General features: G+C 53.2%; 1 protein-coding gene and 1 long non-coding RNA gene across 2 annotated transcripts in view; both read left to right on the forward strand.

The window, feature by feature from the left end:
• The window catches only part of LOC113087908 (uncharacterized), a 12,267-nt gene extending 1,170 nt beyond the window's left edge, over window positions 1-11,097 (forward strand). The window contains exons 4-5 of the mRNA XM_026255661.1: window positions 1-2,404; window positions 10,986-11,097. The exon at window positions 1-2,404 is cut by the window's left edge and continues 253 nt beyond it. Of these exons, the coding sequence (XP_026111446.1) occupies window positions 1-1,446 (1,446 nt within the window). The 3' untranslated portion in view covers window positions 1,447-2,404; window positions 10,986-11,097. The remainder of the gene's footprint in view (window positions 2,405-10,985) is intronic.
• Window positions 11,098-11,138: 41 nt separating this feature from the next.
• LOC113087907 (uncharacterized) lies at window positions 11,139-11,682 on the forward strand. Its single transcript, XR_003285691.1, has 2 exons — window positions 11,139-11,202; window positions 11,379-11,682. It is a non-coding gene; the product is annotated as an uncharacterized LOC113087907 (long non-coding RNA).
• Window positions 11,683-11,947: the final 265 nt, after the last annotated feature.

An 11,947-nucleotide genomic window follows, 5' to 3' on the forward strand; every position in this document is an offset into this window, starting at 1 on the left:
CAATCCGCAAGACAGGAACCTGAAGTGGTGTCAGTTCTTTTAGATAAAGAGGTTAATAAAGGATATGTTATCGGCCCCTTCACTTCTCCTCCTTTTTCTCCTTTTCGGATTAATGCCATCGGCATCGCAACTCGCAAATATTCCGGTAAAAAACGTCTAATCTTTGATATGTCTTCTCCACATTCCTCCAACATAGCTAGCGTTAACGAAAACATTCCCCTAACACCTTTTTCTCTTCATTACGCTACGGTGGATAACGCCATCCAGTTAATAAAATTAGCTGGTCCTGGCGCTTGGTTAGCCAAAGCTGACATTACCGACGCTTTTAAAATTATTCCAATTCACCCATCTGATTGGCCGTATTTTGGAGTGAAATGGAACTCAAAATTCTACTTCGCTGTGAGGCTGACGTTCGGTTGTAGAAGTAGCCCGCATATTTTCAACAGTCTCTCAGAAGCTCTGTGTTGGATTCTACTGAACATCTGTAAGCTTCCTTTCGTTTTGCATTTACTAGACGATTTTCTGCTAGTCGACTTTCCATCTTCACAATCTTCCATCCTTAGTATTCTTAAAAAAATATTTAGCGACGTCGGCGTTCCACTCTCTGCCGAAAAAACATTAGGCCCTTCTACTTCGTTAGAATTCTTAGGCATTTCCCTTGACACAGTCAAAATGCAAGCTTCTTTGCCACAAGAGAAACTCCTAAGGATCAGGTCATTTCTGGAATCTTTTTCCTCTCTACGCTGCGTCACGAAACGAGACATGCTCTCTCTGCTCGGTCACCTCAATTTCGCCATGAGCATCATACCACAAGGCAGAACATTTATCTCTCGGCTGTTAACTATGGCCCATTCCGTCCAAAAATTAAGCGATCCGATCCAGGTAGATGACGGTTGTCTCTCCGATATAAAATTTTGGACTCAGTTGCTTAATGATTGGAACGGTATTTCTTTCTTTTACAATGACGCCTTTGAATCCTCCGCAGACCTTCAATTATTTACCGATGCTGCCCCATCCATCGGCTTCGGTGGGTTTTTTCGAGGGCAATGGTTCGCAGAGAAGTGGCCAAACAAATTCCCTAAGAAAGAATCAGGTTCCGTGTCTTCTGCGCTCTACGAGATTTATCCTCTGGTAGTTGCTAGTGTAATCTGGGGTTCAGCGTGGTCAAGGAAACGCATTTTGCTGTTTTGCGACAACGAAGCCACTGTTGCCATTATCAATAAAGGCAGGTCATCGTGCCAAACGATCATGCCTTTTTTGAGGCGTTTAATCTGGCAATCCGTCACTTTCAATTTTATTATTAAAGCTGCTCATATACCAGGGCACTGCAACGTTATTGCTGACGCGCTCTCCCGCTTTCGTTTTCAGACGTTCAGACGACTTTGCCCTTCAGCCAATACAGAACCAACACCCTGCCCTCCCCTATCAGCAACTATGTTAAATTAGACGATTTGCAAAAATCAGCTAGGCATTACATGTCTAAAGGAGTTGCTCCTTCAACTTTTAAAGCTTACACTTCAGCTTGGTCTTCTTTTCTAATGTTTTGCTACTCCTTTCAGATACCTTTATTTCCTATTCTGGTTACCACGGTTTGCTCGTTCCTTGTTTTTAATTTCGAAAATCGCAATTTAAAAATTTCCTCAATTCGCAGATTGCTCGCTGGGATTCAATTTTATGCTAAATATTTTAATCCCGATTTTCCAAGTCTCTTCACTGATTCTTCCGTTAGATTACTGCTCAAAGGCTTCGCTAAATCCTCTACGAATTCCCCCGACAAAAGGTTGCCTTTTTCTTTGCCTCTGTTGCAAAGATTAATCCTTTCCCTACGCAATGGCCTTTTTTCCATATACTCCAATATTCTGCTAGAAGCAGTGTTCTTAACTGCTTTCTATGTATTTATGCGCCCAGGCGAATTCACTTCAGCATCTAAACGTTTTGATCCTGTCCGTGGTCTCTGTCTCTCTGACTTACATTTCTCTCCTAACTTCTTTACACTTTTTCTTAAACACTCTAAAAATGACTCTTCTGGTTCTGGTGTTTCCATAACAATATCCAAAATAAGCAATAATTTCTGTCCCTTCACATCTATGATTAGATTCCTCAAAATTCGCCCTAGATCCTCAGATCACTCACCCCTATTCTCACTCTCTAACGGAGCTCCTCTTTCTAAAACCTGGTTCAGATCTCATCTAGTTTCTGTCCTTAAAAACTGTAGCCTATCCCCTTCCCTGTATACTGGACACTCATTTAGGATAGGAGCAGCTACTACAGCAGCCGAACGCGGCGTTCCTACAACAGCTATTAAGATTCTGGGAAGATGGTCTTCCTCCGCTTTTGAGTCTTACATAAGACCTGACCTTAAGACCATCCTCGAAGCTCAGCAAGCTCTGCAATAATAATTCAGGTAAATTCCTATGCAACTACTGGTGGTGGTGCCATGCTCTATCTATCTGTCAAGTACAGTTTTCATAATTCATGCCATGTACTAGTTGCGTTGTTCTGCGTCACCTTGTCTATGTGTGGCTCAGTGTGGCCTTGTCTATGTGGCTCAGCGTGGCCTTGTCTATGTGGCTCTGCGTGGCCTTGTCTATGTGTGGCTCAGCGTGGCCTTGTCTATGTGGCTCTGCGTGGCCTTGTCTATGTGTGGCTCAGCGCGGCCTCGTCTATGTGTGGCTCAGCTTGGCCTTGTCTATGTGTGGCTCAGCGTGGCCTTGTCTATGTGTGGCTCAGCGTGGCCTTGTCTATGTGTGGCTCAGCGTGGCCTTGTCTATGTGGCTCAGCGTGGCCTTGTCTATGTGGCTCAGCGTGGCCTTGTCTATGTGGCTCAGCGTGGCCTTGTCTATGTGTGGCTCAGCGTGGCCTTGTCTATGTGTGGCTCAGCGTGGCCTTGTCTATGTGGCTCAGCGTGGCCTTGTCTATGTGTGGCTCAGCGCGGCCTAGTCTATGTGGCTCAGCGTGGCCTTGTCTATGTGGCTCAGCGTGGCCTTGTCTATGTGTGGCTCAGCGTGGCCTTGTCTATGTGGCTCAGCGTGGCCTTGTCTATGTGGCTCAGCGTGGCCTTGTCTATGTGTGGCTCAGCGTGGCCTTGTCTATGTGGCTCAGCGTGGCCTTGTCTATGTGGCTCAGCGTGGCCTTGTCTATGTGGCTCAGTGTGGCCTTGTCTATGTGGCTCAGCGTGGCCTTGTCTACGTGGCTCAGCGTGGCCTTGTCTATGTGGCTCAGCGTGGCCTTGTCTACGTGGCTCAGCGTGGCCTTGTCTACGTGGCTCAGCGTGGCCTTGTCTATGTGTGGCTCAGCGTGGCCTTGTCTATGTGGCTCAGCGTGGCCTTGTCTATGTGTGGCTCAGCGCGGCCTAGTCTATGTGGCTCAGCGTGGCCTTGTCTATGTGGCTCAGCGTGGCCTTGTCTATGTGTGGCTCAGCGTGGCCTTGTCTATGTGGCTCAGCGTGGCCTTGTCTATGTGGCTCAGCGTGGCCTTGTCTATGTGTGGCTCAGCGTGGCCTTGTCTATGTGTGGCTCAGCGTGGCCTTGTCTATGTGGCTCAGCGTGGCCTTGTCTATGTGGCTCAGTGTGGCCTTGTCTATGTGGCTCAGCGTGGCCTTGTCTACGTGGCTCAGCGTGGCCTTGTCTATGTGGCTCAGCGTGGCCTTGTCTACGTGGCTCAGCGTGGCCTTGTCTATGTGGCTCAGCGTGGCCTTGTCTATGTGGCTCAGTGTGGCCTTGTCTATGTGGCTCAGCGTGGCCTTGTCTACGTGGCTCAGCGTGGCCTTGTCTATGTGGCTCAGCGTGGCCTTGTCTATGTGGCTCAGCGTGGCCTTGTCTATGTGGCTCAGCGTGGCCTTGTCTATGTGTGGCTCAGCGTGGCCTTGTCTATGTGTGGCTCAGCGTGGCCTTGTCTATGTGTGGCTCAGCGTGGCCTTGTCTATGTGTGGCTCAGCGTGGCCTTGTCTATGTGTGGCTCAGCGTGGCCTTGTCTATGTGTGGCTCAGCGTGGCCTTGTCTATGTGGCTCAGCGTGGCCTTGTCTACGTGGCTCAGCGTGGCCTTGTCTACGTGGCTCAGCGTGGCCTTGTCTATGTGTGGCTCAGCGTGGCCTTGTCTATGTGTGGCTCAGCGTGGCCTTGTCTACGTGGCTCAGCGTGGCCTTGTCTATGTGTGGCTCAGCGTGGCCTTGTCTACGTGGCTCAGCGTGGCCTTGTCTACGTGGCTCAGCGTGGCCTTGTCTACGTGGCTCAGCGTGGCCTTGTCTATGTGTGGCTCAGCGTGGCCTTGTCTACGTGGCTCAGCGTGGCCTTGTCTATGTGGCTCAGCGTGGCCTGTCTATGTGGCTCAGCGTGGCCTTGTCTACGTGGCTCAGCGTGGCCTTGTCTACGTGGCTCAGCGTGGCCTTGTCTATGTGTGGCTCAGCGTGGCCTTGTCTATGTGTGGCTCAGCGTGGCCTTGTCTATGTGTGGCTCAGCGTGGCCTTGTCTATGTGTGGCTCAGCGTGGCCTTGTCTATGTGTGGCTCAGCGTGGCCTTGTCTATGTGTGGCTCAGCGTGGCCTTGTCTATGTGGCTCAGCGTGGCCTTGTCTACGTGGCTCAGCGTGGCCTTGTCTACGTGGCTCAGCGTGGCCTTGTCTATGTGTGGCTCAGCGTGGCCTTGTCTATGTGTGGCTCAGCGTGGCCTTGTCTACGTGGCTCAGCGTGGCCTTGTCTATGTGTGGCTCAGCGTGGCCTTGTCTACGTGGCTCAGCGTGGCCTTGTCTACGTGGCTCAGCGTGGCCTTGTCTACGTGGCTCAGCGTGGCCTTGTCTATGTGGCTCAGCGTGGCCTTGTCTACGTGGCTCAGCGTGGCCTTGTCTATGTGTGGCTCAGCGTGGCCTTGTCTATGTGTGGCTCAGCTTGGCCTTGTCTATGTGTGGCTCAGCGTGGCCTTGTCTATGTGTGGCTCAGCGTGGCCTTGTCTATGTGTGGCTCAGCGTGGCCTTGTCTATGTGTGGCTCAGCGCGGCCTAGTCTATGTGGCTCAGCGTGGCCTTGTCTATGTGTGGCTCAGCGCGGCCTAGTCTATGTGGCTCAGCGCGGCCTAGTCTATGTGGCTCAGCGTGGCCTTGTCTATGTGTGGCTCAGCGCGGCCTAGTCTATGTGTGGCTCAGCGTGGCCTTGTCTATGTGTGGCTCAGCTTGGCCTTGTCTATGTGTGGCTCAGCGTGGCCTTGTCTATGTGTGGCTCAGCGTGGCCTTGTCTATGTGTGGCTCAGCGTGGCCTTGTCTACGTGGCTCAGCGTGGCCTTGTCTACGTGGCTCAGCGTGGCCTTGTCTATGTGTGGCTCAGCGTGGCCTTGTCTATGTGTGGCTCAGCGTGGCCTTGTCTACGTGGCTCAGCGTGGCCTTGTCTATGTGTGGCTCAGCGTGGCCTTGTCTACGTGGCTCAGCGTGGCCTTGTCTACGTGGCTCAGCGTGGCCTTGTCTACGTGGCTCAGCGTGGCCTTGTCTATGTGGCTCAGCGTGGCCTTGTCTACGTGGCTCAGCGTGGCCTTGTCTATGTGTGGCTCAGCGTGGCCTTGTCTATGTGTGGCTCAGCGTGGCCTTGTCTACGTGGCTCAGCGTGGCCTTGTCTATGTGTGGCTCAGCGTGGCCTTGTCTACGTGGCTCAGCGTGGCCTTGTCTACGTGGCTCAGCGTGGCCTTGTCTATGTGGCTCAGCGTGGCCTTGTCTATGTGGCTCAGCGTGGCCTTGTCTACGTGGCTCAGCGTGGCCTTGTCTATGTGTGGCTCAGCGTGGCCTTGTCTATGTGTGGCTCAGCGTGGCCTTGTCTATGTGTGGCTCAGCGTGGCCTTGTCTATGTGTGGCTCAGCGTGGCCTTGTCTATGTGTGGCTCAGCGTGGCCTTGTCTATGTGTGGCTCAGCGTGGCCTTGTCTATGTGGCTCAGCGTGGCCTTGTCTACGTGGCTCAGCGTGGCCTTGTCTACGTGGCTCAGCGTGGCCTTGTCTATGTGTGGCTCAGCGTGGCCTTGTCTATGTGTGGCTCAGCGTGGCCTTGTCTACGTGGCTCAGCGTGGCCTTGTCTATGTGTGGCTCAGCGTGGCCTTGTCTACGTGGCTCAGCGTGGCCTTGTCTACGTGGCTCAGCGTGGCCTTGTCTACGTGGCTCAGCGTGGCCTTGTCTATGTGGCTCAGCGTGGCCTTGTCTACGTGGCTCAGCGTGGCCTTGTCTATGTGTGGCTCAGCGTGGCCTTGTCTATGTGTGGCTCAGCTTGGCCTTGTCTATGTGTGGCTCAGCGTGGCCTTGTCTATGTGTGGCTCAGCGTGGCCTTGTCTATGTGTGGCTCAGCGTGGCCTTGTCTATGTGTGGCTCAGCGCGGCCTAGTCTATGTGGCTCAGCGTGGCCTTGTCTATGTGTGGCTCAGCGCGGCCTAGTCTATGTGGCTCAGCGCGGCCTAGTCTATGTGGCTCAGCGTGGCCTTGTCTATGTGTGGCTCAGCGCGGCCTAGTCTATGTGTGGCTCAGCGTGGCCTTGTCTATGTGTGGCTCAGCTTGGCCTTGTCTATGTGTGGCTCAGCGTGGCCTTGTCTATGTGTGGCTCAGCGTGGCCTTGTCTATGTGTGGCTCAGCGTGGCCTTGTCTATGTGGCTCAGCGTGGCCTAGTCTATGTGTGGCTCAGCTTGGCCTTGTCTATGTGTGGCTCAGCGTGGCCTTGTCTATGTGTGGCTCAGCGTGGCCTTGTCTATGTGTGGCTCAGCGTGGCCTTGTCTATGTGTGGCTCAGCGCGGCCTAGTCTATGTGGCTCAGCGTGGCCTTGTCTATGTGTGGCTCAGCGCGGCCTTGTCTATGTGGCTCAGCGTGGCCTTGTCTATGTGTGGCTCAGCGTGGCCTTGTCTATGTGTGGCTCAGCTTGGCCTTGTCTATGTGTGGCTCAGCGTGGCCTTGTCTATGTGTGGCTCAGCGTGGCCTTGTCTATGTGTGGCTCAGCTTGGCCTTGTCTATGTGTGGCTCAGCGTGGCCTTGTCTATGTGTGGCTCAGCGTGGCCTTGTCTATGTGTGGCTCAGCGCGGCCTAGTCTATGTGTGGCTCAGCGTGGCCTTGTCTATGTGGCTCAGCGTGGCCTTGTCTATGTGGCTCAGCGTGGCCTTGTCTATGTGGCTCAGCGTGGCCTTGTCTATGTGGCTCAGCGTGGCCTTGTCTATGTGTGGCTCAGCGTGGCCTTGTCTATGTGTGGCTCAGCGTGGCCTTGTCTATGTGTGGCTCAGCGTGGCCTTGTCTATGTGTGGCTCAGCGTGGCCTTGTCTATGTGTGGCTCAGCGTGGCCTTGTCTACGTGGCTCAGCGTGGCCTTGTCTACGTGGCTCAGCGTGGCCTTGTCTATGTGGCTCAGCGTGGCCTTGTCTACGTGGCTCAGCGTGGCCTTGTCTATGTGTGGCTCAGCGTGGCCTTGTCTATGTGTGGCTCAGCGTGGCCTTGTCTATGTGTGGCTCAGCGTGGCCTTGTCTATGTGTGGCTCAGCGTGGCCTTGTCTATGTGTGGCTCAGCGTGGCCTTGTCTACGTGGCTCAGCGTGGCCTTGTCTACGTGGCTCAGCGTGGCCTTGTCTATGTGGCTCAGCGTGGCCTTGTCTACGTGGCTCAGCGTGGCCTTGTCTATGTGGCTCAGTGTGGCCTTGTCTATGTGGCTCAGCGTGGCCTTGTCTACGTGGCTCAGCGTGGCCTTGTCTACGTGGCTCAGCGTGGCCTTGTCTATGTGTGGCTCAGCGTGGCCTTGTCTATGTGGCTCAGTGTGGCCTTGTCTACGTGGCTCAGCGTGGCCTTGTCTATGTGTGGCTCAGCGTGGCCTTGTCTATGTGTGGCTCAGCGTGGCCTTGTCTACGTGGCTCAGCGTGGCCTTGTCTATGTGTGGCTCAGCGTGGCCTTGTCTACGTGGCTCAGCGTGGCCTTGTCTACGTGGCTCAGCGTGGCCTTGTCTACGTGGCTCAGCGTGGCCTTGTCTATGTGGCTCAGCGTGGCCTTGTCTACGTGGCTCAGCGTGGCCTTGTCTATGTGTGGCTCAGCGTGGCCTTGTCTATGTGTGGCTCAGCTTGGCCTTGTCTATGTGTGGCTCAGCGTGGCCTTGTCTATGTGTGGCTCAGCGTGGCCTTGTCTATGTGTGGCTCAGCGTGGCCTTGTCTATGTGTGGCTCAGCGCGGCCTAGTCTATGTGGCTCAGCGTGGCCTTGTCTATGTGTGGCTCAGCGCGGCCTAGTCTATGTGGCTCAGCGCGGCCTAGTCTATGTGGCTCAGCGTGGCCTTGTCTATGTGTGGCTCAGCGCGGCCTAGTCTATGTGTGGCTCAGCGTGGCCTTGTCTATGTGTGGCTCAGCTTGGCCTTGTCTATGTGTGGCTCAGCGTGGCCTTGTCTATGTGTGGCTCAGCGTGGCCTTGTCTATGTGTGGCTCAGCGTGGCCTTGTCTATGTGGCTCAGCGTGGCCTAGTCTATGTGTGGCTCAGCTTGGCCTTGTCTATGTGTGGCTCAGCGTGGCCTTGTCTATGTGTGGCTCAGCGTGGCCTTGTCTATGTGTGGCTCAGCGTGGCCTTGTCTATGTGTGGCTCAGCGCGGCCTAGTCTATGTGGCTCAGCGTGGCCTTGTCTATGTGTGGCTCAGCGCGGCCTTGTCTATGTGGCTCAGCGTGGCCTTGTCTATGTGTGGCTCAGCGTGGCCTTGTCTATGTGTGGCTCAGCTTGGCCTTGTCTATGTGTGGCTCAGCGTGGCCTTGTCTATGTGTGGCTCAGCGTGGCCTTGTCTATGTGTGGCTCAGCGTGGCCTTGTCTATGTGTGGCTCAGCTTGGCCTTGTCTATGTGTGGCTCAGCGTGGCCTTGTCTATGTGTGGCTCAGCGTGGCCTTGTCTATGTGTGGCTCAGCGCGGCCTAGTCTATGTGTGGCTCAGCGTGGCCTTGTCTATGTGGCTCAGCGTGGCCTTGTCTATGTGGCTCAGCGTGGCCTTGTCTATGTGGCTCAGCGTGGCCTTGTCTATGTGGCTCAGCGTGGCCTTGTCTATGTGTGGCTCAGCGTGGCCTTGTCTATGTGGCTCAGCGTGGCCTTGTCTATGTGTGGCTCAGCGTGGCCTTGTCTATGTGTGGCTCAGCGTGGCCTTGTCTATGTGTGGCTCAGCGTGGCCTTGTCTATGTGTGGCTCAGCGTGGCCTTGTCTATGTGTGGCTCAGCGTGGCCTTGTCTACGTGGCTCAGCGTGGCCTTGTCTACGTGGCTCAGCGTGGCCTTGTCTATGTGGCTCAGCGTGGCCTTGTCTACGTGGCTCAGCGTGGCCTTGTCTATGTGGCTCAGTGTGGCCTTGTCTATGTGGCTCAGTGTGGCCTTGTCTACGTGGCTCAGCGTGGCCTTGTCTATGTGTGGCTCAGCGTGGCCTTGTCTATGTGGCTCAGTGTGGCCTTGTCTACGTGGCTCAGCGTGGCCTTGTCTATGTGTGGCTCAGCGTGGCCTTGTCTATGTGTGGCTCAGCGTGGCCTTGTCTATGTGTGGCTCAGCGTGGCCTTGTCTATGTGTGGCTCAGCGTGGCCTTGTCTATGTGTGGCTCAGCGTGGCCTTGTCTATGTGTGGCTCAGCGTGGCCTTGTCTACGTGGCTCAGCGTGGCCTTGTCTACGTGGCTCAGCGTGGCCTTGTCTATGTGGCTCAGCGTGGCCTTGTCTACGTGGCTCAGCGTGGCCTTGTCTATGTGGCTCAGTGTGGCCTTGTCTATGTGGCTCAGTGTGGCCTTGTCTACGTGGCTCAGCGTGGCCTTGTCTATGTGTGGCTCAGCGTGGCCTTGTCTATGTGGCTCAGCGTGGCCTTGTCTACGTGGCTCAGCGTGGCCTTGTCTATGTGGCTCAGCGTGGCCTTGTCTACGTGGCTCAGCGTGGCCTTGTCTATGTGGCTCAGCGTGGCCTTGTCTATGTGGCTCAGTGTGGCCTTGTCTATGTGGCTCAGCGTGGCCTTGTCTACGTGGCTCAGCGTGGCCTTGTCTATGTGGCTCAGCGTGGCCTTGTCTATGTGGCTCAGCGTGGCCTTGTCTATGTGTGGCTCAGCGTGGCCTTGTCTATGTGTGGCTCAGCGTGGCCTTGTCTATGTGTGGCTCAGCGTGGCCTTGTCTACGTGTGGCTCAGCGTGGCCTTGTCTATGTGTGGCTCAGCGTGGCCTTGTCTATGTGTGGCTCAGCGTGGCCTTGTCTATGTGTGGCTCAGCGTGGCCTTGTCTACGTGTGGCTCAGCGTGGCCTTGTCTATGTGTGGCTCAGCGTGGCCTTGTCTATGTGTGCCTCAGCGTGGCCTTGTCTATGTGGCTCAGCGTGGCCTTGTCTACGTGGCTCAGCGTGGCCTTGTCTATGTGGCTCAGCGTGGCCTTGTCTATGTGGCTCAGCGTGGCCTTGTCTACGTGGCTCAGCGTGGCCTTGTCTATGTGGCTCAGCGTGGCCTTGTCTACGTGGCTCAGCGTGGCCTTGTCTATGTGGCTCAGCGTGGCCTTGTCTATGTGTGGCTCAGCGTGGCCTTGTCTATGTGTGGCTCAGCGTGGCCTTGTCTATGTGTGGCTCAGCGTGGCCTTGTCTATGTGTGGCTCAGCGTGGCCTTGTCTATGTGGCTCTGCGTGGCCTTGTCTATGTGTGGCTCAGCGTGGCCTTGTCTATGTGTGGCTCAGCGTGGCCTTGTCTATGTGGCTCAGCGTGGCCTTGTCTATGTGTGGCTCAGCGTGGCCTTGTCTACGTGGCTCAGCGTGGCCTTGTCTATGTGGCTCAGCGTGGCCTTGTCTATGTGGCTCAGCGTGGCCTTGTCTATGTGTGGCTCGTCACGTGTATAAAAAAAAAAAAAAAAAAAAAAAAAAAAAAAAAGATATATATATATATATATATATATATATATATATATATATATAATTCATAATTGGAACCCTATTATAAACTGTTAAAACAAGTTATTGAAGTTTTCATGTCTATCATGATTGTTCATTGCTAATTATTTTATTTATTTATTTATTCATTTTTCTCTCTTTTAGGTACGTCAAGATAGACAGCCGGCAAGTATATTAATTTTCCATTTCTGGGGGTAGGCTCCATTCCAATAGAATTATTCTTCCACTAGTTTTTGGGGGTCGGCTGCGCCCCTGCCTTCATCTTCAGGCAGGAAATACTGAATCCGTACCCTCAGACAGCTATTTACGAATGGGGCCTACGCCAAATACAAACATACAGCTTGCTGGGTCATAAATAAATGTATGAATTGTTTCAATATCTTCTCCGAGTCTTTCTGGTAGAAATGGAAGCTTTAGCATAAGTTCTGCCAGGAAGACTCAATTGTTAGCGTCACCTATTACCTTTTCAATCGTCCAATCACGTTCTAATAATAGAAGTATAAAAGAACCTGTGCTTACACTTGTCTGAGTTTGCAGATGCTGAACACGTCACTCGCCACCACCCACCCCTCCACCACCAAGATTGGCTCCTCCCTCAACAATAACAAGCATCTTCCCTCCATCTCCCTTACCACCACAGGATGTTCTTCCCCTCCAACCATACCACCACCACCAGGATGGTCCCTCCTAAAACGTCACGGGGGTCGGCTGCGCCCCTGCCTTCATCTTCAGGCAGGAAATACTGAATCCGTACCCTCGGACAGCTATTTACGAATGGGGCCTACGCCAAATACAAACATACAGCTTGCTGGGTCATAAATAAATGTATGAATTGTTTCAATATCTTCTCCGAGTCTTTCTGGTAGAACTAAAGGTTATGGGTTCAGTTCCCAAGAAACAGACATACTGGTTAAAAGTATCGCCTGAATGCACTGTAAGTCCTTTTGGATAAAAACGTCTGCTAAATGCATCAATGTAAATAACGGCACTGCATTATTATATACTTTACTATAATTCAAATTATAATAATAAGACTTTAAACTTTATCCCTATAGTGAGCACAGTGTAGTTAATTAATATTACTCAATACTTAAATGTGTAATCAC

The sequence above is a fragment of the Carassius auratus genome, unplaced genomic scaffold (genome assembly GCF_003368295.1).
Source record: "Carassius auratus strain Wakin unplaced genomic scaffold, ASM336829v1 scaf_tig00045403, whole genome shotgun sequence".
Taxonomy (NCBI): Eukaryota; Metazoa; Chordata; class Actinopteri; order Cypriniformes; family Cyprinidae; genus Carassius; species Carassius auratus.